Source organism: Euwallacea fornicatus, chromosome 1 (genome assembly GCF_040115645.1).
Source record: "Euwallacea fornicatus isolate EFF26 chromosome 1, ASM4011564v1, whole genome shotgun sequence".
NCBI lineage: Eukaryota > Metazoa > Arthropoda > Insecta > Coleoptera > Curculionidae > Euwallacea > Euwallacea fornicatus.
This window is the reverse complement of record NC_089541.1, coordinates 3,428,735-3,454,620: the sequence shown is the minus strand read 5'-3', so window position 1 is coordinate 3,454,620 and position 25,886 is coordinate 3,428,735. Positions and strand designations below refer to the sequence as shown.

Sequence of the window (25,886 nt, the reverse complement as noted above, 5' to 3'; positions counted from 1 at the left end):
TAACAAATTTCACGGATCTGGCATATGGAGCAACAAATTGCAACGCAAAAGCTGTTGCACGGTTTTACTAAGAACCGTATCCCGCAAGGCAACATCCTGGATACAAAAAGTTTATTGCCATTTATCGAGACTGGCACTTTGAAACCTAACATGCACGACACCAGTGCAGAAACAACAGTAAGAACGGTCCACTTTCAGGAAGAGGTTCTTACCGAGGTGCAGATGAACCTTCAACTAGAATTCGTCAAGTTGCTTAGAGTATGGATGTAATTCACGTTTCCGTTTGACGGATATTACCTGAGCAACAACTTCATCCATACCATTTACAAAAAGTGCAAAGTTTGACTCCAGCCGATTATCACAGTTCAACTTTGTCAGTGGTTGTTTCCTCCGATTGTCGAGAAAACAAATTTTTTACGTTTTACTTTATGGACGAATGGAGCTAGTTTTACAGAAGATGGCATCTTCAACAGTAGGAATAACCAGGTTTGAGCGCAAGAAAATCTACACGCGATATTTACCGGAAGTCATCAGCAACGTTTTTGTGTACACCGGTAGTGTTGATGACCATTTGGTTGAGCTATACCTGCAGCGCAATCGTTTAAACGCCAGTGGGAACAGAGCAAGTCATGATTCCACGAATCACTATTTCAAATTTTTAACCAATTCCGCAGAAACTAAGTACGTCGTTTAAGTAGGTGCAATGAAGTGCAAGGATGATGTTTTAAACAATAACCGTAGTATTATTTTGAAGAAACAAATTAGAATAAAACGTGCTAAAACTCGATAAAAACATTTTAGCATATGCATTGTCTTAAAGCGTCATAAGGCTGCAGCACTTTAGGGAGACATTTGCTTACACGTTTTCTTATACTCACGTGCCTTCTATTGTTGCACTGAATAAATTCTAGAAGTTTAATTCCATAGTTTTGACACACCCTGTATATCTAATTTGTTAGATTTAGGTTTCCATGGTTGCAAATTGCCATTAGAACGTGTTAGAATATGTTAGGAAACATTTTGAAGGAGATTAGTTAAAAATGCATTCTCACTCGGAAAAAGTAGACTTGCTAATAATTTACCGGGAAACAACTAAAAATTCTAGAAGAGTTGTCAGTTTATAGCAAGAAAAATATCCTAAACGCCAAGTTCTAGATCGAAAAATATTTGTGCGGTCGGAGTGAAGAAAATAAAAAAAAATGAAAACGCATTTTGTATTCGAAGGAGAGTAATATAACGAGGCGTCTAAAACAAAAATACCACAGTTGCACTATTACAATAAGTTAACAAAAATCCAGAAATTCGATAAGACAGGCAAGTATGGAATTGAACATTGATAAATTAGATCTTCAAAGAATTCTGAAGGCGAACAAATATCACGATTTTAAAATTCATTATCTGAGAAGTTTGTCAAAATTTCACTTGGATGTACAAATTAATTCCATCATTCAAATAATGCTGAATGGAAAAGCTCACCGCAACCTCTTCCATCATATTCTTTGGAGGAATGAAAGTTGTTTTATTAGCAAGGGCTTAACAATTAAACGAAAAGAGCATTTGTGAGCTATTGAGAATCCACACTTTGTTAATAAGGTTCAAAACCGAGGTCATTTTGGAATCATTGTGGTATCATTGGCGAACAATTCATATGACCTCACTTTTCTAAAATCATGTTAAATAGTAGACATTATTAAAATGTTCTTCTAGAATAAACTCCAGTCCTGCTAGAAAATGTTCTTCTACATTTAAGGAGCCTCCTTTGGTTTCAATACCATGGTGCTTCACCCTACAAAGCTCTAATTGCAGAGTAATACCCAAATAACACATTGAAATAAAACTAGATTGACATTAACAGGCCTGTGAGCTAGCCAGGAAGATGCCCTTACTCCCATAGATTTTTTCTTGTGAAGAGTTCTTAAAAATAAAATTTATAAAAGCCCTTCAAGGAATTTAAAACACTTAAAGGAGAAAATAAGTGGTGCTTGCAATGAGTTGACGCAAGAAATTTTAAGAAAAGCTACTGTGTTGGAAGTTAGGCGAAGACTTCAAATGTGCCTTGTTAAAAGGGGATATCATATTGAAAATATGTAAAATTAAATATTATACTTGTTTTGTTTCTTTTTTATTTAGTTTTATAAAAACCAATTTTTTATTGTTGGCTTAATTCTTATTATAAAATGAAATATTTTTGCAATAATTCCTAAGACGTTTTTGCCTAGGACTTTTAAACGATAACACATAAGAAAAAACTTCTTAAACAAAAGTTGTTTGGAACAGTAGGGTTAATACAACTAGGTCAGAATTTGGGTTTGTTTTTGGAAAAAATATCATTGATGACGTCATAACTCGTTACTCGACCATTTTAGAAAAGCATTTCTTGAGATCTAAATTTAGATCATTCAACTACATTGTTAAAATGCAACCTATAGTTAAAATTTTTCATATTACTTTCCGTTTCCATAAAATAAGTATAGGGGCATCGAGTTTGAGACATCCTGTACATATGCGTTACTTGCCAAAGAGACGGAGAGACAGAGATAGAAGAAATATATTTTAAAATTCAGTGAGTTATTTTTTCATATCAGGATTCAGGAAAATACGGTATTCCTCAATTAGTGGACTAAATTTATCATTCACCACATCGTCAAGACAGATATTATGCCACAGTCGTACTACTTTATACTGTCCGTTATAAATGTCACTAAACCTGTAATAAGCATGGTATTACCGTGTTGTTGGACAGTTTAAGGTTACCTCATCGTCAAAAATTGGCTAGCACTATTGTCCAGGAAAACTGTAATAAAATCGGCAACAGTTCGATTTGAAAATTCCTGTCCCTTATCTATTTAAATAAACATATATACGTGACAATGATAAAGACTTAACAGCAATTCATTTGTACGAATTGTCTTAATTAGGGATTTTTTTAAATTTAATTGAAAGGAAGTTAACTGAAGATAAAAGGCAACATAAACCTAAATCTAGTTCATGCATGTTTCTTGACAGGATAAATCGATATACATATATATGTAGGTAGAATTATGTAGGGTCCCTTTCAAAATTGAAATTTTTATTCGGATGATTCCTGGCTTAAAATTTAAGTAGTAAGAAGAGAATTCTAAAGCAAAATCTGGTTATATCTATAAATTTCGAACTTCTCAATAATTTATTTCTTCCGAGATGAAAACAAATGCCCCAACTAATAGACCGATACATGAATTTGCTATTATTTTAAAGAAACAATGATATCAATGGTAAATAGTATCAGACATTGCACTCTGGCATAAAGAGGATCGAGCGCTTTAAACACAGGATCTTACTTTGCTTAAGTGTATTGTTGTATTAAAATGTATAGCCGGGGCTCGATGGCGTTGTTGTTTCCGGAACTTTTCGAGGATAAGAACTGTAGACGAGTCAGCTATACGAGGTCATTCATTAGCGCCTGTCTTATCGAAATTAATGCGCTAAATGAAGACAGTTTTAATTAGACCTCGTAACGGTTCAAGAGTTTACCGACTGGGAAATTAACAATAACAATTTAGGTGTGAGCAAGACGAGAAGATAACTGGTCGATGCAAACTAGCTAATACAGCCAAGCTGGCATCATATTATATTTATCAAAATAATTATCTCACCGGGCCCCGTTAATTACGTTTTCTCCCCATACGCCGGTTTCGCAGTTTCAGAAATCTTATGCAAACTTAGAGTAAGCGGGATGTCATTAATTTATTAGCAACATTGCTAATTGCCTTCGGTAATGATTCGCAAACAGTGTTCAGCCCGAACTGCGAGTTATCGAAACTTTATTTGGGCAGAGGAGAATTTTGTATTAAATACCCCTTTAAGAATTAAAACTAATTTTCTATTATTCAACCCAACAGAGAACTCTAGGATATTCAATAAAGCCCTTTCCGGAAGACGCACGTCAACTATGTTGTGACCCTATAAACTAGTATAAAAGCGTTTTAAGAGGGGCAATAAATCTCTTCTCGAGTATATTGTTTAGGAACGTGACACTTTCCGTCTGTTAGCAGAACCTGAGTTTGATATTAAGGACTCTTGAATCTGGCCAAGATATATATCTTTAATAATTTCGGGAGGGAAACAGATGCGCCTTTTTGAACGGCATTATTGGAGAAGAGCATTCGGTAAGGGGCCTTTTTCATGATGGACTATTGATGGGATAGGGAAGGCGCATAAATACATGTAAAGCAATGTGGATCAGCTTTAGAAAACGAATATTAGTTTCCTGCAAATGTAAATAATTTTCGTATTTTCCTTTTTTTATGCTGCATTCAGTGACTACCCATGAAATTTTTAAACATTCATACACTTTTATTAGAGTGTATCTCGCACATTTGTTGCTTTCAAGATGGGTCGGCAATATGTTTCCTTAGACGGATAAGGTATAGGAATTTGAAGATAATACAAAATTGCTCCTCTCTGCAGCATTTACAGCTAATCATTCAATTCTTGACAGGAAAGTGAAATGCTTTTCAATAACAAAATACGTAATCCGACACTGTTGCACTTCTGGTGCCATCTGTGAACAAAGCTACGAAGTTATATTAATATAGCGAAACGTCTTCGCTGATGACATGGTGAATGCAATTTTTAATTAACAAGCGACAAATGATTAATGTCCATAGGAACCTTGACATAGATAGTAATATTTGTCAGATCTGCGTTTCTACGAAAACCAGTTTGATATTAAATTTAACAGTACTTTAATAATTTAACATTGATTAACATAATTGGAAATTCCTTGTTCTTCTTCAACCCAATTACCCTTATTGGTATAATCAAATTATTCAGAACTTTCTGATAATCTTAGTCCTATTCTAATTTTTTTTTTAAGAGTTTTAGTACAGTCGCTCCATAACTGACAGACAATTACAGTTCAAATCACATCTTCACAAATATAACCAGGGGTTGAAACTCTGAGGATGTAATTAGTGAAGAAGGTTTAGTTAAGGCATTATAATTGTAAGTAAGCGCAACTTGTCTTATATCCAAAGATTACTTCCCCGTCATTTAAATTTCAAATCTTCGGAAATGGCAGGCCATCCTGTGTATCCAGACTCCCACCATCAGCCAATTTAAAAGCATTAATAGTAAAAAGGGCAGGATTTTTATGAATTCAGGAAATGCATTACCGTTTCGATAAAACATGCACTCCGATCTAGAGTGGTTTGAGTTTTCATTTACATAATGGAACAACAACAAATGCATTTTGTATTAACTCCGGAGATTTAATGGCCCGGAGCTGTTCGGCAAGGAGGGTTGGGAGGGCGGTTTACCCTCATTACACAGTCGTGACATCTGCAGCCAATTTCGGTTAAGTGGTTTTTACGCTGTGGCCATCTTGACGTCACATCGTCACGAAGAGCTTCATCACGTAATGAGAGATGCTTTCTGATGAATTGATATCTGACCAAGTCACGGGGGAAAAGGGAAACGGGGGCCATTCTCATTTCACTTACCATCATCTGGGCTGCATATAAAAGTTCGCAAAGTGGGGCTGACGGATGGCCCTATTGAGAATCGAGTAAAGACATTCTTTCATTTGAAGGCGATGCCCACTCGGAGTGCTTTCCTAAGTAAGTCTTAAAGTTTACGCCATCTATCACATTTTGGGTTGATTTGTTCAGCTACTCAGCGTAAAGCTACACATAACACTAGACATATTACATTTTAATAAAAATTTGATATTTTGTAGATAAACCCAAAAGTTTTTAGATTAGTATTTAAAGGGACAAGAATTTGTAAATAAGACAAAATTGCTCTGTTGGAGGTTTAATTTTCTAGTTTATAGCAATTCTACTGCCTGTTCGTTTGATTATTGATAATAAGGTAGTACTAATCTTTCGAGTAACACACTGTGACGTTTCCTGCATTTCTGCCGTCATGTGTTAATATTTTTATAAAACAGAAATTCTATCTTGACATGGTGACCGTATTTTTTGTCGGCTGATGAAAACGCTATAGACTTTTGATTCTGCTACAAATCACTGATGCCATTTCCTTAGGTGAACCTCTACCTGAACTAATATTTTGCTCTAATTAAGTGCTTTGAATTGAATGCAAGCGACATAGAAATCATTGTCATCATAATAGAGTTTCGGACGAGATTAATTTTGAGGCTTTTGTGTCCCGGGCTGTAGCTGACAGAATCGTTAAAATAAACCTACAATGTTAAAGCCACGAAATGGCCATCTTAATATGTGCACCCAATTTCGAGTATAGTCAGGACACAAAGGTTTCCTATTTACTTTTAAATTGCTCTAAGAAATTTCAATTTGTGAAATAGAATTTTCCGCGTAGCTGTTATTGAATTCTCCGATTTATCACGTTAGGTATTGCCAGCCAGGTTAGCCACGATTCCAGGTCTGTTCTTAACCATTTGCCGGTGTACTATCGTACACCCGTTCTCCATTCGCCAATATCGGTCCTCTGTCGCAAAAATAGATTGAGAGGAAATTGATATAGGTATTACAGTGGCAATTTAAGAAATTGAGTTGCCATAATGGATTGAGGAGGCATTTACAAATCCAATTTTATTCCTTCCCCCATGAAAGTGGATGTGTGGACCTTAGTAGTTGTAACCGTCTTGTAAAATTGCCTTTCAAATCGTTTAGTTTGGTAGTCGTCAAGATTACGAGCACTCAATCCAGCCTCAAAGACAAAAGCAATAATACCGCACCGGACAGTATGAAACAATCGTCCCATAAAGAACCAATTTAGTCCCCAGAGCCCTTATTGCAGTCCAATATAATCTTCCGTTCTCGCCGGCGGCACTTGGCAAATTCTAATCTCGTAATTAATCACGTAATACTGAGCCCTGACATTTCATTAGCCTTTCTCTCGGCACGCAATTTAATTACTATTCAGAAGTTAAATTTTTTAATTAGAAAATCAGGGTTGTTTTGTTTCGTTTCGGGTCTAAGCAGCAAAGTCTGAGCGAAGGAGGAATTATTTCTTTGTTTGGACGATGATGCGAAACGAAAACGTTTCGACCTGGATATTTTTCTGCTTAAATTAGTTAGTGCTCAGTTGCCAGGGGAGGTAGCTATGGCTTTGTTTTTAGGATAGTTTCATCGCTTGATTCAGTTGTAAGCTCGCAATAGATCGTGGAAGTAGGAGATTTATTGGATGGTCATCAATTCAAACGAACATAGATAAATTCCACGAAAGTGAAGACAAGCTTACTTGCGATTATTACGATTTTAATTCAGGTCAGTTCATGCTAAAGTTACTCATTTACCCCATCAAGCGTCCTAGTCTAGGTTGTTGTCCATGTACTGAAAAAATTCAAGGAACTGAAGCCATACTCAGATCTGGTTATTTATGGCCATTGTAGTCACTTCAGGCTACTGAAAATCGTAAAAATAGGTAGTAAAGTAGGCACATGTCTCAAAAACTAGAAGATATGTTGCAATAAAGTTTGTACATGCTTGTAGAACTCAGCGAGACGATTAATTTGATGTAGTTTTTAAGGAAATTGCTCAAAGGGTTTTCAAAGTATTGATGGTAAAACTTTGAAAAGTTGCAGAAGTAAGTGCCTCTTTCTTCTGCTGAAAATCCTCTGATTTGGATTCTATATTGAACCGTGTTACTCCCATTGAGGTTCCAAACTGTCTGTGTCTCCAGGTTCTCAACTGAAATCCCCGAGTTTCGCGATGTTGGTTGTCAAAAATAAAAACGTTGAGCGAATGGATACTTCCTCCCCCTTTTGTAAATTTTCAGTAAATTTTAGATTTTGCTGGACTTCAATGCAAATTGTTCAATTTATATTGACGAAAAATGACGATGTCGATGAAATGATGATTGATTAAAATGACGAAATTTAAAATCAATGTATCCCCATTTCTAAAAAGTTTAAGACATATTAAAGCCTGGTTCGTGTTAAAGAAATTTTAAATGTTTCGCTCAAAACTGAATCCCCAACGCCTATAAAATTTGTTGATCACTATCTTAAGATTTTGCCGATAACTCAGCGAGAATCGTTGTAAAATAAAATCAATCAAGTTACGCGCCATTTCATAATTAAACGTAGTATTTGACAAGCACTACTGAAAGCAATTAGCAAAGTTCCTTATTAATTAATGACATCCCGCTCACAGATAGTTTACTTAGGATTTCCGAATAACCCAGAACCGGAGCCATAGAGGGAAAACGTAATCAACTTGGCCCGGTTAGATAATTGTTTCGATAAATTTAATATGATCCAGTCCAAATCGAGTTGATTGCCTCGCTTTATTGCTAATTTCAATGGCATTGTTAATTTACCGCTCGCTCTAAGCAAACACAAGCAAAAACTCTGTCTCCCGGCAAGATGCATTAAGAATGAGCCGCGTTTCCGTTCTCCATTCTCGTTTCAGCGACTTTAAGGTGCCATTAAAGTCCATTTAGCGAGAGAGGAAAATGAAAAGTTAACTCCGCAGATGAACAAGAACTTTCCATAAGACTCAATTAGAATGACATCAATGAAATGCACACGACAGCGCTCTGTGCGCTAATGGTAATGGATAAATCTAAAAGCTTAGTGGCGATTGTATTATGATCAAACGTGACCGATTCATTATTAATTTTAGAAATTTCCTGTGTAAATACATATGAAATGGGATTTTCTTGGTATAGGTCCATAAAAATCCACTTGAAAACCGCAAAGAAATAAAAGGTTTCGGGCATGCCATACATATACAATCCTTTGGAGGGCACTAGTGCTACTTTGTGTTTAATACACAAAGGTGCTCTTAGGGAGTAAAGAATGGCCGGTTTATTTATTCAATTATTCTAGTGCGGGCCCCGGCAATAATTTCTTTCAAATATTCAACAACTTACCCCAAAATATTTGTTTCTCCTATAGGCCCAACGCAAGTCTTTCAGTCATACAAAATTAAATCTCTACTCCACCGAAAAAACATCAAACAAATAATTTAAATGCGGAAATTACAACCGAGTGTAGCTGGAATAATAAAGCCGTTTTGCTGGAAAGGCTTGTTTTCATCCCTTTTCCCATCCGGTTGGAACTATTTTAATTAAGGCGACGGCTAATTTAACTACGCAAATCTTCTGAGACGGCGGCTGAGGCCTCCTCGAGGATTCTTTGTATCGTAGCAGGCAGCTGTTATTTTGTATAGAACGTGCTCCAATTAATTCAATTGTCATTCCGTCAGTGAGAATAGAGCTGAAAATAGAGCCACGTAAACGTGGAGGAACAAGGATTAAAAAAATTATACAAAATGTCGGTACATTTAAAATAGGCACAGCTTTCAAGCCATTGTGACCTTACCCGTTACTTACTAGTGAAAAGTTCTCTCACTCACCTTCCTTAACATCACTATTTTGTTTCCAGAAAATACCGTGGACAATCCTCCAGCGACGACTTGCAGAACAGCTCCAGTCTCAACAAGTACAAGCGGCACGGTGAGCCTCACTCTCATCGGGAACAAGGAATGTGCCTCATGTGGTAAACGCATCACGGAACGCTTCCTTCTCAAAGCGATCGACCTCTTCTGGCACGAGGACTGTCTCAAATGCGGCTGTTGCGACTGTCGCTTGGGCGAGGTCGGCTCTACTTTGTATACGAAAGCTAATCTTTTACTGTGCAAAAGAGATTACTTAAGGTGCGCTTGGAAGCTACGATTTTGAGGTGAAATAAATTATTGATTCTTCAGATTATTCGGCACAACGGGATACTGTGCGGCGTGCAACAAAGTTATTCCCGCTTTCGAAATGGTTATGCGAGCGAAAAACAACGTATATCACTTGGAATGTTTCGCGTGTCAGCAATGCAATCATAGGTAACCTTTCTGGCCGAAGACAGTAGAAAAATATAACCGATATTTTGTTTTGCAGGTTTTGCGTGGGGGATCGCTTTTATCTGTGCGAAAACAAGATTCTCTGCGAGTATGACTATGAAGAACGATTAGTGTTTGCTAACATGGCTTACAACCCCAGCAGTTTGGCCCATATTAGACGGCAAGTCAACAATCTACAGGTACGTCACAAAGCTACTACGACGAATAGAAGTACCTGCTAGACGTAAACGCAAAAATGCTGGTTGTATTCGTCGTTGCAGCCCCCCATTGACTCATTGAGGCCCGCGAGCAAAGGGCGCCCCACTCTCCACCCTCAGCTAAGTACTGTTCCCTCCTGTTACAGCGAGAAGAGTACGGAAGAGCGACCGCGGCCGCCCACTAGGGATGATGTCAGCAGCGGGTACGGCAGCCCCGATTCCGAAATCTTCGACTCAGCACCTCACTAAAACTCCTCTCCTCATTAGTTACATTATAAGCCTCAATAAGCGCAAGTTCCGGTAAATGCTACATGTAAATAAAACCACTATGCAGAACTTAGCTTTATACTTTTTCATTTCGACTGATTGTGCTCAATGATTAAAAGCTTTCTTTCAGTCCTGCAACTAAAGATTGTTATACATTCGTATTTAACTGCTCAGTGAAGAATTCTTCTATAAGACTCTTTATAACATAATTGCTTTAATTTTGCGACACGTTATGATTTTATGAAGTGTATGATAATGTGCTTGAGACAAGGCAGTTCACCTGACAATGAAGAGCTTTGGTGTTTATAGATTAATATGTAATTAATTTATCTATCGCCCTAGAATCTTAATAAAGACATGTCTGCATTCCACTATGTAAATAACTGTATCTACTATTACTTATTATAAATACATGGTTTATTTAATTATACAGAAAACTGAGTTTTATTGTTTAAGATAAGGAGGAAATTGGCTAAATTGAAAAAAAACGAATTTTAACAGTTTATGATTAACTAAAACATAAAATTTTATTTTAATCCGGTCCTGTCGCTATAAAAGAGTCTACACGACCCTGCCTATTTGGAAATAAACATATAGACGTCAGAATCAGCTGTGACGGTGATATTTGAGATGACACTAGAAGAGCTGCCATACCATATTTATTTCTCTTCTTTATGAACAATAGACAAAGATAAAATTAACTCTTATCCATAAACTTAACCTTTACACTCCCAAGCGAATTCAGATAAACAAATTAGGTCGTTTCCGATTTCAGAGATCATAATTTCAATTTACAATTTCATTCAGCTTCCTCTGGATTTGATTGCTTTAGCACGCGCTATTCCAGCCAATAACACGTTGCCACGAATCCAGAATCCATCCTAATAGCCAAATTTCTTCATTTTAAATCGAATTGTCACAATTGTGGTTTTAAAATGCTGAAGTTTTGCATGTTTGCGGCCTGTATCATTTTGGGCGCAGCCCTTCCCAAGGAAGAAACCCACAAAGATCGAGTGATAGACCGAGAGTTGAGTGATAAGGAACACTTTGAGAATGAGAAACATAATCCTGAGTATGATCATGAGGCCTTTCTAGGAGAGGAGGCCCAAACATTTGACCAGTTGCCTCCTGAGGAGAGTAAAAGAAGACTAGGGTAAGTCTCAGATTCAAAAATGTTAAGAAAGAATTGGGAAACATAGGAAAGAGTTTCAAGAATTTAGCACCTAAATCTAAGTCTTAAATTGAAGTAGTTGTGAATACTGCACTGATGAGACTGTAAATAAGCTAACTCATACCCATAAAATAATAAATTAAAGTTAAATTTCTGGACGATTTTCAAATATTAATTAGCAAATATGAGCATATGCAATAAGGGCACCTAGTTTGAACATAATTCTAGCTTAAATAGTTCATAAGTAAATTGAAAATTTTTGCACTATGTTTATTTGAAATATATTTTTTTGATTTGAAATTAAGATAGCTTGTTTCAGTCTTTGATTGATAACTTTCACATTCCCACTTTACTATTATAAATTTTTATAGGCAATTTTTTAAATTTATAAAATAAAATAAATTTTTTAGTCTAATTGTTGATAAAATTGACAAAAATACTGATGGGTTTATCTCACGAGATGAACTAAAAGACTGGATTCGATATACCCAGAAAAGATACATTTCCGACGATGTAAATCGTCAGTGGAAACAGCAGAATCCTGATGATAATCCTACAGTCTCTTGGGATAGTTATCAAAAGATGGTTTATGGGTTTTTAAATCATCCTTCAGTAGAAGTAAGTTTGAGAAAAATAAAGATCTTCTGCTATATAGAATTTTACATTATCTAGCCAAATGATACTGATGAAGAAAAAACATACAAAAGCATGCTGAAACGCGATAGAAGACGTTGGGCTGCCGCCGACAACGATGGAGATGATAATTTAACCAAAGAAGAATTTTCCTCCTTTTTACACCCTGAAGAACACGAACATATGCGACTGATCGTCGTCCAAGAAACCATGGAAGATATCGATAAGGATGCTGATGGAAAGGTGAGGAGATATTCTTTCGAAAATTTACCATACTTATTTTATATATATATTTAGATTTCTGTAGAGGAATACATTGGAGATGTCTATAGGGCAGACGAAGGAGAGGAAGAGCCTGATTGGGTGAGGAGCGAAAGAGAACAATTCGCTATTTACAGGGACAAAAACGGGGACGGTTTTATGGATGAAGAGGAAGTTAAAAGTTGGATTTTACCCGATGATTTTGATCATGCAGATGCGGAAGCTCGGCATTTAATTTATGAGGCCGATCAAGATGTTGATGAGCAGTTAACCAAAGAAGAGGTGTTGAAGAAATTTGACCTCTTTGTGGGGTCACAGGCCACTGATTTCGGAGAGGCATTCATGAGACATGATGAGTTTTAAAATACTCTTGCTGTTTTATTGAAAGAAAATCTTGTTGTCTTAAGGTGGCTGAAAAGCAAAATGATGTAGTAAATGTTATGATTTGGTGTTTAATTTGATATAAAAGGACTTTGATGCAAGATTTTAACGTCAAAACAAGAAGTGGTTTATTCTACAGCATTGAAGCCTAAACTAACTGTAAGACTGATGCAACTTAAACCACATTTTTCAGTGATGTATAATTCTCAAATAAATTTGGAAAAAAATCTCGTTTTTAAAGCTTTTTGCTATTTATTATAAACTTTATCCACGTTGTTTTAAGAATCGCAGATAGATGATATATATGGGGATGTATGTGAGCTTTTGTGCCTTCTAATAATACCATTATCTAGTAGGAGCTTTTTGATTTATATGAATTTAATATACTTAAATCTAGTTGATAAGTTAACGTTCTATACTTATAGTGTGCCAATAAGTTTTTATAATTATGTTTAGGCTTTATATTAGTATTTACGTATTAAACTAGTGGTAACTAAAGAGAGGCATTTAATAAAGTTAATGTAAATCTAATAGTGCCGTTTTTTTTTTACACTTTTTTTACCTTCAAGTGAATTTAAATATATTAATTTTTTAAAACCATCAAAATGGCTTTATGCATATTACCAAGACTTCAAATTTACTCTAAAATAAATAATAACAGCTATAAAGGAGTGTTAATAAATTACTGTTTTCTGTGATTTTGATACTAGTAAAATATTCAATAATATGAAGACAGTCTTCTAAGAAAAAAAAAGTCATATTGGAAAAAATTATACTTGAGACCATGCTTTTCTTAATTTCAATTTCATCCGAAAACTGAGAAAGATGATTATTAAACTAACCATGACTATTCTCATCTTGTTCTGCCATCGGTAACTCCTATCTATGTTTTTTGGGGTATCCGAAATATTTCGAATATAGATTGCAAAGATTACATCTAGAAATAATAATAATTTTTTGTTAGTTAATGCATTTTATTGTATCTTTAATTCATATATCTGAAATATCACTTAATTTTAAAACAATTTATCACAAAAATATAAATGTAGTCAAAGACTACCTACATTAAATTCTATAAACTGAACTAACACCACATTTAAATCTAAATCTGAATGAAACGTATGTCTGGTGTGTTGTTATTGACTCTATCGTCATTTATTTCCGGGTAGTACCAAAAAATATTACCATGTACCATATGGACAAATTTGGCCATATTATACGGTAGCTTTGATCCCAAATTGCACTTTAAAGTTTTATTTATTTTGTGGAGAAGTCCCTTGGGATTTTGAATTAACAAAAATATGTTTAATGATCTTATTCATGCCGTTAACATTATACATGGTGGACTATTTTGGTCATCATGAATTTAAAACTTGTCGATTAAGCATCGACTTATATTATTATCTATCATTTGTAGTAGGTACCACCCTGTATATATTTGGCTTTACATAAATCATTCCCACACCGAGAGTGGAAATATATATTATCAAATATAACCGTTAAAAAACGTACGAAAACGGGGAAAACTACATGGCAGTTTTATTTGCTCCAGAACCTTTTAAACGTTCCTTGGCAAGATATCACAAACAGGTTGCTATAATATCCGCAATACTTTATCTAATACTAGGCTAAAAGTCGAGAATTAATCAAAGATGTTTTGACTTCAGAGTGAAACTCGTTTCGACTTCAATTTCGCTGCTGGAATCACCTTATTAATTCGATAGTTTAAGTATAAAATGTTAAGTATATTGTAGTAGGTTAAAAAGTTTGCCTTTACGACTTTTATTTTACTATATTAGTATATTTCTGTTAATTTCGCCAACATTTTATAAGCTTCTTATAGGTTGTACATTGCCCTCTCCTGTTTTTCTGTAATCCTAACAAAAATGTTTCAGTTGAAAAGTCACCACTAATAATAAGCAAAATAGTTACTTAGATTCGCTATGAGTTCTTCTTTTGTTCTCCAGTTTACAAACTATGACAATCTCATCACCTGATCGAATGTTGTAACTAAAAAGTTGCTTCGAAGGAAAACGCATCAATTCTGGACCCTAAAACGGCATCAAATTTTCATATATAAAACTTGTTTGAAATTTATAAAAAAACATTACCTGCATGTCTCTTAGATCTTGGTCAACATAAAAGAGCCTCATTTTTGAGGCAGGAAATCCAGCAAAGCCCTCAAGACGTGTTTTGAGATCACTAACAGTTCTGTAAATATCTACTGACCTGATCTCACTGTTTGACCCGCAGGTAAATGTGATTTTAACTCGTTTTTCAGGCCGCAGATCCACATTCACTAAGGGGTCTAGTTTTCCATGTTTCTGGACAAGCTCAAAGTACCTATAAAAAGAACTTTTTGTTTGATTTTAAATTCTTTTAGAGTTTTAAGCAGGTGAAAACCTTTCGGGACGGTCACTTTCAGGCTTGTCCATATAATATCGGATAAAAGCCCGTTCTGCAGCTTCCCTTTCATCTGCCGATATCACTCCCCCTCCATTGAGAGTCTGGACATTAGGCAATCTGGCAATTAGAAGCTGGCGCCGCTCGTGTTCGGTGTATTCGTTACCTTCCCATAAAGGACAACCCTAATAATATAAAATATTTCTAAAGAGAATCTTTTCCTATTTATTATCATTATCTAACCTGTACACGAACACACTGTAGAGCTGGAAATTTGGCTAACCTTTCAATGTCGTCCCATGAGGACAAATTGGTGGAGTTTAAATTTAGTACTTTCAAAGAGTTGAAGGCATCATGAGGCGATTCAGACCTCAGCTCAGACTCACCAAATTTCTCGTAGTTTTTGTTAATCCCCTCTTCTGCAGATTTTTCCTGTTTGATGTCTAGGGATTGAATTGGGCACTCTGCCAAGACCAACGATTCCAAGTTCGGAAATGCGTAGCCTTTGTTATTACAAAAAAACTGTATTTACCTATTTGAATTAGTGATGAGAAGATTTTACAAACCTAGTTTAGAAACTTCAGTCCAATTTTTAACAGGATTTCCAGTAAAATGCAAAATCCTCATTAAGGGATGCTTCTTTACATCCACATTACTCAGACAATCACAGTTATCATTCTTGTTCTCAGTGCACTGACAACCAGCCTTTTCTTGCTTGTGCAATTCCACATTGTTGTAATCATTTAAACTCAGATGCAGCTCTTCCAAACTGGGCAAATGCTCCAAAATTTTCTTCACACTATCCCAATTCACATAGGTGGAATTCAGAACCAAATTACGCAGCTCTTCCCATCGTTTATCTAGGCTCATTTCAATAGGCTTTGACAGGCTGTTGAAGCTGAGATTGACGAATTTAAGGCGAGGCATGTGTTCCAGGATGCCGAACACCTCTGTCCATTGATCTAGTTTGTTTTTAGCAAGATCCAGCTCTTCCACGTTCGAACATTTGGCCACTAAGGCATCTCTTTCTCCAGCTGTCGCAATATCACAATCGTTTAATACGAGGAGGGCAGGCACTGCTGCTCTTGGAGATCTGAAAATTGAGGTTTTCGAATCTGTCTTGGTAAAACGGTTTAAGGCCAAAGTACTAATGTGTTTTTAACTTTAACTGCACACTACTTTTTATAGAGACATTGAAATACAGCCTTAGTATTGGTCAGTTTCTTTGTTTCTATGGAAACTAGCTTGATGTTAAAATTACTAATTAGCCTTTAGTTACGTACTTGCAAGGCACAAATATGGCTACAGAGATTCCAGCTGAGTCGTCATCGGGAGTAGAAGAATCAGAATCGGCTGAAGGGTTGCCATATTTCTGTTCCAGAGCTTCCAGAAGAGAGGGCATGGTTATAGGTACTTTCTAGCTGGAACAAGGGGATAAAATAAACTACAAATATAATGTGTGCTACTGCTATCTAATCAGGTGAAATCCAACTTGTGCGCAAATTCTGGTTATAAAGAATCACATTGTTCAAGTACATTTTTCTTTCAAATGGGATTATCTTAAGTTTTCTTAATTTCCTTTAGTTATGCAGTAATTGTATTAAAAATATTGGCTCAATGACATATTATACAACCCAATATAAATATTAATAATTCCACGCCAACACACATGTAGATCCATAATTTTTGTACATCTTAAAGACGAATCCACAAGGATGTTATGGCATATCGTTATTTTCAGTGTGGCCTTCATTTTATTACGTCGACATAAATGATGTAAACCATCAGACTTAATTTTCGCTTTTCATTTCGCAATCTGCACAGCAAAGAAATGATAGTAATTAGCCTTTTGTTTTGGCGGGTCTTGGTTACTGACACTGTTGGAAACTAATAATCCAAAAATAAGAAACCTGTTAATTAGTATACAGCAAAGAAATTCTATTTTATATATATTAATATGCAGAGTATATTATCAAAAATAATTGAATTTTCGGTATTGGAACAAAAATTTGCAATTAGCTTCATTTAATAAGAACTGAGAACATTCTGTTAGATACACTCAAATATCTGGAAAATTCTTAGAAGTAGCTATAGGATATACAATGAGAGAAGACTAATGAACAGCATATGGCGTTCCTTACGAAAAATGATTTAAGCTCATGCAGAAATGTCTCAGAATCACCCTCTATATAAAAATATATACAGTAATTAAAGGTCGCGAAGTAAAAATTATTTCAAAAGCGTCTAGAGTTTTTTATAAACTCTTTTTGCTAATAATCAACATCTTAAACATAAGACACTCTGTACATATATTAATCTTCATAACAATTAAATAAGTTATCAGTCACCATAATATCAAGAATTTAAGGCAAACCGTGTGTATTATATGTTATTTATTAAATTAATCTATTATATTAAATCACAAACAAATCCGAAATGCTTCTTTTTACACTATAGCATCACGGAGAATACTGAGCAAAAAATAATAATGATGGAAAGAAGTTAAGAACACCCCAAATATGGTAACACTCAATCATCCATTACTTACGTATATATAACAAAGCAATAACCACATTTACAAGGAATACGGTAGTTATTATTGTTCGGTAATCGTACCAGTTCCGTTTCCTCATTTTCCATTAATTAAAAAGGTATTCTTGCCTGTTTTTTAAACAAATATAAGGCGTACCAAGCGCAACACTAATTGACCAGATTTTGGTAAACGGCAATAACAATTATTGCAGATCAGCAGCGTTCAAATTATTGCAAGAAGAAAAAACCCTCTTTACCGAACCATGAAATAAAATCTAATGGTGTTACGTCAATAATCGCGAAAATGAAAGTATCATATTAAACAGAATGAATAAGTGCAATAAATTGCTGGTGAAATAGGATAAAGAAACCTCATTATTATTTACTAATGCCTAGGTTACATGCACTGTCTTCTTTCTATGTATGTGTGGTAATATATTTCGACCAGCCCTGTATAGTTGCTTGGTAAAGTCGATGAGTAATAACGGATACGAATGGAACGAAGCAGTGTTGTCACTACTACTATTCAGCACCCCTGATCATTTTCCAAGGCGATGAAAATTTCTAGTTTTTTAAATTAAATTCAAGACACCAGGCAACATCGCCTCGACAGCGACAGCAGGATTGCAGGACATAACGGCTGACCTTTTGTTTACATAACAACGCGAGCTAATACGAAAATGCCCGAAAGCCACTTACCTGCACAACAAAGGAACGAAATGTCGATAAAAAACTAAAAACAAACTACATAAAAAATCTTGTGTAGTGTCGTTGATTTCGCAGAACCAAACACGACCTAAGCAGGTAACGTTAGGCAACTTCCCTTTTAAATCCTGAACCGAAATTCGTATATTTTCGCCATGAAAAGCGACTCAGGAACCGCGCTCGCGCTCACTCTCCGACTACTGCGATGCAGGATCCATTTTGCGCGTTACGTTCTTGCTGTTAGTGTTTTGTTTTTTTCCCGGATCAGCTGATGGTGGGCCAATCGGCCATCAGCTGATCTGGTTTGAACCTGATTCAGAAACGCTATTTTCTTTAGTTTTAATTTGCACTATAGATATCTATATCTATAATCTAGCTATAATCTAATTGCATTAGATTATTAGCTTTTTACCTCTTTGAATAGATATAATATTTATATATATAATAATTATTTATAATATATAATAATAAAAATATATAAATCCTTTAAACTAATCGCAATGAATTAATCGAATTGTTTGGAATGTCGAAGGGTATTATATAGTGCCCTTACCAGCCATGTTGTTTAATTTTACTTTCATTAACATGCTTTGTTAATTCTTTGTTATTAACCGAACGAATTTAATTTTGATTTGCTCTAAAAGATATTTAATTGTTTAGCCGATACTTTATGTTGAAATGCACTTTTGGCTCGAGTATCTCAAACATAATTGGTATATTCAATTTCGAACTTCCCAGTCTAGGAAAAACCTTAAATATAAGATTCTGCATTACCAGCACCTTGAACTCTACCAGTTAGCGTGCTTGCACCATTTATGGGATACGGAATTCAGGTGGGTTCGCACCACCCAAACCCGTTGTCCTTGATTAATCTGATTATTGTCTGGTCAGTCTGGCTTTCATACAGCATCCTGAATTACAACTCTAATTTATATTCTATTATTTGTCCGGTTATTTGGAAATCATCATAATATAATTTTTGTCGCATACAAATCAAATTATTATAGAAGAGATTTCGTATTTCCTGTTTAGTTTATCTTGATACGAAAATCTATCGAAGCAGAGTCCATGAATACTTAACTAAAAATAGCGGCCCACGAAAATAATTAGGATCGCCTCGGAATTCTCTGACCCAAAACAAAGTTGCTAAATTCGTTCCAGTTTTTTTGCCAATGATCTACTTTCTAAATCTGTGTGTCGCCCCCTCAAAATAGACACATTAGAACCTGTTGAATTCCTTGTCACTACTCCCCTATTTTGGGTTCTATTTGAACCTTATTAATTAGACCATTCAAATTTTAATTAATGCAATAAAGTAGATTAACTGTAGATGAACACCCTACCATCGTTAATAAGTTATTTCTCAAATTGATTATATAGTTTTACCGCAGTGATAAAGTAAAAATGAGTTTGTAAATTATTGGTACATTTTATTTGGACTATACTCAATACTTACCTTGTAATTAATTTTAATCCCTAAAAATGAAACCATCAGGTTTTAGAATATTTTACTTTAAGTTTTCAACAACAATACATTAATATAAAAATATTGTTCACCATCCTGTCTAGAAATTGTAACGGTTCAATACCTCTTATATCAAAATTAAAAGATATGTAGGCACCTGTTTAAACAGGTGCCCAGCTATTGAATCTAAGATACTATAGTATTTTAAACTGTAGCATAGATATATAAAACGAAACACTCTATCACCTTTTAGTTTCAAAATACATACGACTGGTTTATTTTCCTTCGAATGTAAGTAAGGAAGCCATACTAAGAAATTTGCTTACCACAAACTCTGGACATTTGGGTAACTTTGCAGAATTTTTCGTTTTTTTTATGTGAGATTCGACATGACACGATTTTGACGTGGGCATTTGATTATCGATTACAGAGGTTAAAAAGGCCCTAACATCGAGAAACCCGTTATGTACCTATTATGGACGAATTGGTGAAGGGCTATTTTGGTAAGAAACTTTTGAAAGACAAGTGCTCTTATTTTTGTTTTATTTGAGACCAATAAGTATTATTTAAAATCTGTATTAAAGCCGTTTTGAGTTCTCTAATGAAGTTGGCAGTTATAATATTGATTGCATTTTAATTTATTGTAGCACCGATAATGCTGTGATTTAATCACTCTAAAAACTGTTTAAATGTGTTTGTTAGTTTAACTGAATACTTAAAACTACACCCTTCAACAAGTTTTGGACCCAGTGCCACGTTTAAGGGTTAAAAGGGGTCCAAAAGTTTTTGAGGTTACCGGCGGTTAGAACTAGTTGAGTATAGTGGAAGTTCAAAATGATTATTGTATTAAACTCTGAAGGATTTCATTCCATGATCGCGAAAGAGTCATACAGGCTAAGTTTCAATAAACTATACTGCAAAAAACTGTTGTTAATATGAAGATTAGATGTGAAGCCAATAAATCACATTGTTATGCAATATGGGAGATATTCGTGTCAGCGTGTCAGTCTGAATTGGAGGTTTCATTTCATTTATTGCAATTGGAATTTTTTAAGATGAAGTATAAAAACTTCAAAATAACAGATCTACAATGAAAAATTAACCATATCAAGGGAAAATCAAGCAAATTGGAAGGGATGATCAGTGAGAAAATGACAATATAGAAATTTTTTTTAGAACAAATTAAACACTTTTCATTCACATGGTAAATGACATCAAACAATAAGCAGATGTTAAATTAGGTTGCCTCTAGATTATTTGCAGCAGAAGAGAGCTATATAAATATGCTTCTGCTTTGGCAGCAATAAGAAAAAGTAATCATTCAAGAAAGATTCTGGTTAAGGAGAGCTAAAATCTTATATAGAAAACTCTCAGATATTACTAGCAGGCATAACAGTGAATTATGGCAAATTGATTTGTAAATCATTGCATACCTTTGATATTTTGAATACTAAATACCAGTGACAAAATCGAAAACATAAAAAGCAAAAAGAGGAGCATTAAGAATTGGTTCTTGGGAAACATCCCTCTCAACCCAGATCCACATCAGTTTGACACTTTTTCTCCTCATTAACTCCTACTTTTCCAATAGCTTACTACTGTACACGAAGACAGTTCCGAAGCTATTCGGAAGTGTTCCACTGATGATACTGTGCTTTAGCCAGCAACTATTGAATATTCAACACATTACCTTTATAAACATCCAAAACTGTCAATGATAATTTTCAGTAGGACAGTTGTGCAGCTTTGTGAGAGAACAAAAATTGAATTATCAGTTTAGTATTAATTTATACGTGTGAAGGTAATCACATAATTGCTTTTGAATTACCTTCTCCGAAGTTTTTGATGATGTTGGTAATAAACTAATATATCTAAACTGGCCAACTATAGTCTATCAGCCTTAGTCATCATTGGGTATCAGCCAGATTATTAACCTCGATGAGTGGTGTTATTAGGGCCATTTTCCAATTACGTTTTTATAGATATTTGATATATTATATATATATATATATATATATATATATATATATATGTACTGCCTTAAATTACTTGTATAAATTTTAAAAATCTGGTCTAGTCTGTTTCATATTCAAGACACAATACAAATGGTTCTTTTTCAGCGGTAATTGTTCGAAATGCATCTTTTCAGGGGCCATGGGTAACTTAGGAATATTACTCAAATCCATATCATTTATAGTATTTGGAGTCTAAAAATGTTTCCTATATTTCTTTGCTTTCCACTTGCACATATACTTTTTTCTTGACTTTTACAGATTTTCAGACATTCTTTTTTTACATATATGTAGCCAATTTTGTCATTTGGTTATTTATGAGATTGTTTTCTTTCAGGTTACGCATTGAAATACAACATTCCTATAAACACTATACAAGAAAAAAGAGTAATAAACATCATTATTTTTATTTGATAATAGTGTTGTTGCAGCTCCAATCGTTTTGCGTTTTAATCCTAATAAAAACAATTACATGAAGGGATTAAAGGTTGTTTCGAATGAGTTTTATTTTTCCTGACAACTTTAGATATCATTTATATACTAAAGCCCGATTTGAATCGTGAAATTTAATATCAATATACAGTTTTGATGTCACAGCAATCAACTTTTTTGTTAATTATCGTGGAAGTATATATTTTGGCGATATCAACTCGTTAATACATAAGTACGTGCGTCTACGTGCTCTCTCTCTCCTCTCTAATTCGTCATCCCATCGTTAACCTTCATAAACGAATACTGTAAACAGATTCGTAATTACACATATAACGTTATGTCATGAAAATTTTCAATTTAAAGTAAAAACTGATAATCGGCAATTATTTATCTGATTTATTGGTTTCAGAAATTATTATTGAGAAACTAACAAAATGGGCAAATTACATAGATTTCTCTGCACAATAAGCAATTTCAGCACATTCAACCATCAAGTAAGTTAGAATACTCAATTATTGAAAATCGTCATTGATCAGCTTCTTCATAGACTCAGCGTATTCTTCACCACCATTACCCCACTACAAATGTATTCCATAGAAGACATTTTAATAGTTACAACACTAGTAAACTCGTATTTCGTCAGGTAAGCTTGAAATTTCCTTTTCAACAACAGTAAATCACAGCAGTTTAACTTGCAAACAAAAATATTTTAACAGCTGTTTGATCACACCAGCAGTACTTATACCTACCTGCTGGGCTGCCCTGATACCAAACAATGTATTCTTATCGACCCAGTGGTAGAGCAGGTCAAAAGAGACTTTCAGGTTACTCAAGATTTACGTCTAAAATTAATTTATGCAAGTAAGATTAAGTCACCATTACGCCAAGAAACAATTTCTTTAGAAAAAAAATTTTAGTCAATACTCACATGCATGCAGATCATGTGACTGGAACTGGATACTTGAGGGTTCTTTCAGGATGTAAAACCATTATTTCGAAAAATAGCGGAGCTGATGCTGATATATGGGTCAAAGATAATGATGAAATTGTGTTTGGTAATATCAAGTTGACAGTTTTGAGTACTCCCGGTCATACAAATGGATGCGTGACTTACTATAGTAAAGAGCAGGTTTGGTTTTATCTTTTGGGGTACTTAACTTTCTAAAATCTAAGTTTTAGGGGATAGCATTTACCGGTGATGCTGTACTAATTCGAGGTTGTGGCAGAACTGATTTCCAAGAAGGCAACCCCAGGACTTTATACCGTAGCGTCCACAGGAAGGTTTTCACCCTGCCTGAAACCACTGTCCTTTATCCTGCCCATGACTATCAGGGAATGACTTCCACTACCGTAGATGAGGAGAAACGGTTAAATCCCAGATTGACCAAAACAGAAGACCAGTTTGTGGATATAATGAATAATCTGAATTTGGAGTACCCCACTCAAATTGGTGAGTTTTAAGTGTTAAATAATAAAACATTGGAAATTCTGTTTTTTTCCTTGTAGATCGGGCTTTACCTGCAAATAGAGTGTGCGGTGTTCATGATATTCCGAAAGCAGCCTGATGGCATCAACCAATGAATTCTCCGAATCACAAGATATTAAATAGATGAATGTGGATATTGTAAAATACAAATAGGGTGATTTACGATCGATGGTAGATTAGTTCACCTAGTAAATCAAAACGCGGGATCGCGTTTTCAATGAACATTACATTTCAGACTCACCTTTAGGAAAAATGCTAAAATAATCTAATGTGTAGAAACAATACACAAAACAACATTGATTTGTGAAATGTGATGGTTTCAGCTTAAGAATGAGATTCACTGTTTTAATGAAAACTTAATTTTCTCTGAATATATTTGTTAATGTATAAGATGCTCTATTAAGAAGAAACTTTATTAAAAATAACTTTAGACTAGGTTAATATCGAACCGTAAAACTATCAATTTTGCGTCACCATGTACTAAGTAGAACTATTTTTCTAGACTAAATTTTTGCTTTTTGTGAATTCAAATCGAGTCGCAAGGAAAGTTTTATTGAAGCGTTATATTCAATGAAAAAGAATATTAATTCATATTTGGCAAACTTCTGTAGATAAGTATAAAAATTATTGAACAGAAATGATCAGTAAGAAATAGAACACCTTAAAATAAAATAATATGGAGGGTATCCCATTTAATATATCACAGTTACTGCTACTTTTTCATATAACCCACAATGTCCCATTAAAAAAAAATCGCCTGATAGAGCAATATTGATTACTAATGTATATTTGGAATTTTTCAGAAAGGTCATGTGTCCCGTTTTCGTTGTCCGTCTAATCTACCATCAATTGTATATAATCAAACTTTTCTCTCTAGATTTGTACATTTATTCTATTAATTAATCAGTTTACCATTATTTTTTTATCTATGTATAACAAACATTTTTCTTTCTCGCAAATGTTATTGTATTATTAGGTGTCCATAAATATATATTTCTTCATTTTTATGTTAAACGCTGTCTTTAATTTCTCTCCCCCTTTTAAAATGAAGGGAAAGATAATATTTTCCCAAAAATTTTATTTGGATAAGTGGAAACAAGAGTATGGTCGAAAAACATGAGAAGTTATCAAAGACTATTGCCAAAAATTAGTAAGGCAGCATAAAGGGCCAAAAATGTAACTACATATTTTTTTGTCCAATAAAGGAGGAAAAAAAACCTACTTTTATTCTCGTAAATAATTTTAGACTTCATGCGAAATGGAGAATATCAACATTTGAGGAGTTTTATTTAATATTATATTACAAAGAGGCAGGGAATTCTTGATAATATGGCGGATTAAACTTTTTTAATAGCAGCAAATTAAGTAGTAAATTTTCACCCCCTAATCCACCCTTCTTTACTTCAGGTGGGTCTCCTTTTTATCTAGAAGTATCTCTATCTCATTCAAGAATGGGAAGTTCCACTCGAATGAGAAAAGCGGCTTCGAAAACCATATGTCCGGGACGTGTTTATGTATTGTGCACTACAAGAAAGATGTGTGAGATAAAAGGATTCCTTTATCGTACAGCAGTGTTTGCAAAACGGACTGTTCTCCATCCAGAAATTAGGACAGTGTTTTTGAAGATATTAAATGTTGTTTCTATACAGATATTTTCAAATATTATGTGAATTCGCATGATACAAAATATGCAGAACGTAAAATAGTTTAAACTTTTAGGGCTAAAAATTTCAAATTTCTACGTCGAAGATTGTATTTGAAAACTGCCCTTGACATTATTAACGGTTACTTAATATGTAGAATATTCAGAGTTTCATGTAAAATCATATTTACATGCAATCACTCTATTTAAAACTGTAGGATTTTTAAGACTAAAAAGTTTAGATTTTTTAAGCTTCAGGGTTGAATTTAGAGACTGTTCCTGACATTATGAATTACTCTATTAAATAAAATTACACGGGATTAGAACATGAAATAAACCATTTAAAAGCCTGTAAATATTGCGCTTATTAGATAACTTAAAAGAAATCTTGAAAGAAAATTCCGATAATCAAACCGAAAATGATCAATGGTTAGTTATGTAACCAACATTTCCAACAATCCCACTTCAGGCTTTC

General features: G+C 34.5%; 4 protein-coding genes across 7 annotated transcripts in view; 3 read left to right on the top strand and 1 right to left on the bottom strand.

Annotated features, from left to right (window-relative positions):
* Positions 1-10,714, top strand: part of LOC136339561 (LIM domain only protein 3-like) — a 33,299-nt gene extending 22,585 nt beyond the window's left edge. Inside the window, exons 3-6 of one of the 2 annotated variants that reach the window (XM_066282945.1) lie at positions 9,359-9,629; positions 9,681-9,806; positions 9,862-10,003; positions 10,168-10,714. In XM_066282945.1, coding sequence (XP_066139042.1) covers positions 9,359-9,629; positions 9,681-9,806; positions 9,862-10,003; positions 10,168-10,206 — 578 coding nt within the window. In that variant the 3' untranslated portion in view covers positions 10,207-10,714. Of the gene's footprint in view, positions 1-9,358; positions 9,630-9,680; positions 9,807-9,861; positions 10,004-10,084 lie in introns of both variants that reach the window. The other variant, XM_066282940.1, reaches the window with a different exon arrangement.
* A 310-nt stretch (positions 10,715-11,024) lies between these two features.
* On the top strand, positions 11,025-13,265 carry scf (Calumenin scf). Its single transcript, XM_066282820.1, has 4 exons — positions 11,025-11,441; positions 11,870-12,077; positions 12,132-12,335; positions 12,390-13,265. Exons 1-4 carry the CDS (start codon positions 11,224-11,226, stop codon positions 12,714-12,716), a joined length of 957 nt encoding a protein of 318 aa, XP_066138917.1. The 5' UTR covers positions 11,025-11,223; the 3' UTR covers positions 12,717-13,265.
* A 422-nt stretch (positions 13,266-13,687) lies between these two features.
* mlt (tubulin folding cofactor E like protein mlt) lies at positions 13,688-18,510 on the bottom strand. 2 transcript variants are annotated; one of them, XM_066282798.1, is made up of 8 exons: positions 18,369-18,510; positions 16,421-16,558; positions 15,704-16,230; positions 15,381-15,640; positions 15,138-15,322; positions 14,846-15,077; positions 14,667-14,785; positions 13,688-14,611 (listed from the first exon to the last, which is right to left on the bottom strand). In XM_066282798.1, the coding sequence occupies exons 2-8, from the start codon at positions 16,537-16,539 to the stop codon at positions 14,572-14,574; spliced, it is 1,482 nt and encodes a 493-aa protein (XP_066138895.1). In that variant the 5' UTR covers positions 16,540-16,558; positions 18,369-18,510; the 3' UTR covers positions 13,688-14,571. The 2 variants fall into 2 exon arrangements, with proteins under 2 accessions (XP_066138895.1, XP_066138903.1); XM_066282806.1 differs by having other exon boundaries at positions 16,421-16,554; positions 18,369-18,508.
* LOC136339555 (persulfide dioxygenase ETHE1, mitochondrial) lies at positions 18,352-24,783 on the top strand. Of its 2 annotated transcripts, none has more exons than XM_066282913.1 (7): positions 18,352-18,473; positions 22,693-22,777; positions 22,831-22,926; positions 23,000-23,144; positions 23,201-23,412; positions 23,463-23,733; positions 23,790-24,783. In XM_066282913.1, the coding sequence occupies exons 2-7, from the start codon at positions 22,718-22,720 to the stop codon at positions 23,846-23,848; spliced, it is 843 nt and encodes a 280-aa protein (XP_066139010.1). In that variant the 5' UTR covers positions 18,352-18,473; positions 22,693-22,717; the 3' UTR covers positions 23,849-24,783. The 2 variants fall into 2 exon arrangements, with proteins under 2 accessions (XP_066139010.1, XP_066139020.1); XM_066282923.1 differs by lacking the exon at positions 18,352-18,473 and adding an exon at positions 22,361-22,515.
* Positions 24,784-25,886: the final 1,103 nt, after the last annotated feature.

What these genes read in the sequence shown, in the direction of transcription:
- mlt (XM_066282798.1), bottom strand. Translation starts at nt 16,539, where the DNA reads ATGCCCTCTCTTCTGGAAGCTCTGGAACAGAAATATGGCAACCCTTCA. An exon ending in GACTGAAGTTTCTAAACTAG is followed by an intron (nt 15,641 to 15,703) that starts GTTTGTAAAATC and finishes GTAATAACAAAG; the next exon opens with GCTACGCATTTCCGAACTTG. An exon ending in AGAACTCATAGCGAATCTAA is followed by an intron (nt 14,612 to 14,666) that starts GTAACTATTTTG and finishes CATTTTTGTTAG; the next exon opens with GATTACAGAAAAACAGGAGA.
- scf (XM_066282820.1), top strand. Translation starts at nt 11,224, where the DNA reads ATGCTGAAGTTTTGCATGTTTGCGGCCTGTATCATTTTGGGCGCAGCC. An exon ending in TAAATCATCCTTCAGTAGAA is followed by an intron (nt 12,078 to 12,131) that starts GTAAGTTTGAGA and finishes TACATTATCTAG; the next exon opens with CCAAATGATACTGATGAAGA. An exon ending in ATAAGGATGCTGATGGAAAG is followed by an intron (nt 12,336 to 12,389) that starts GTGAGGAGATAT and finishes ATATATATTTAG; the next exon opens with ATTTCTGTAGAGGAATACAT.
- LOC136339555 (XM_066282913.1), top strand. Translation starts at nt 22,718, where the DNA reads ATGGGCAAATTACATAGATTTCTCTGCACAATAAGCAATTTCAGCACA. An exon ending in CTTACTATAGTAAAGAGCAG is followed by an intron (nt 23,413 to 23,462) that starts GTTTGGTTTTAT and finishes TCTAAGTTTTAG; the next exon opens with GGGATAGCATTTACCGGTGA. An exon ending in GGAGTACCCCACTCAAATTG is followed by an intron (nt 23,734 to 23,789) that starts GTGAGTTTTAAG and finishes TTTTCCTTGTAG; the next exon opens with ATCGGGCTTTACCTGCAAAT.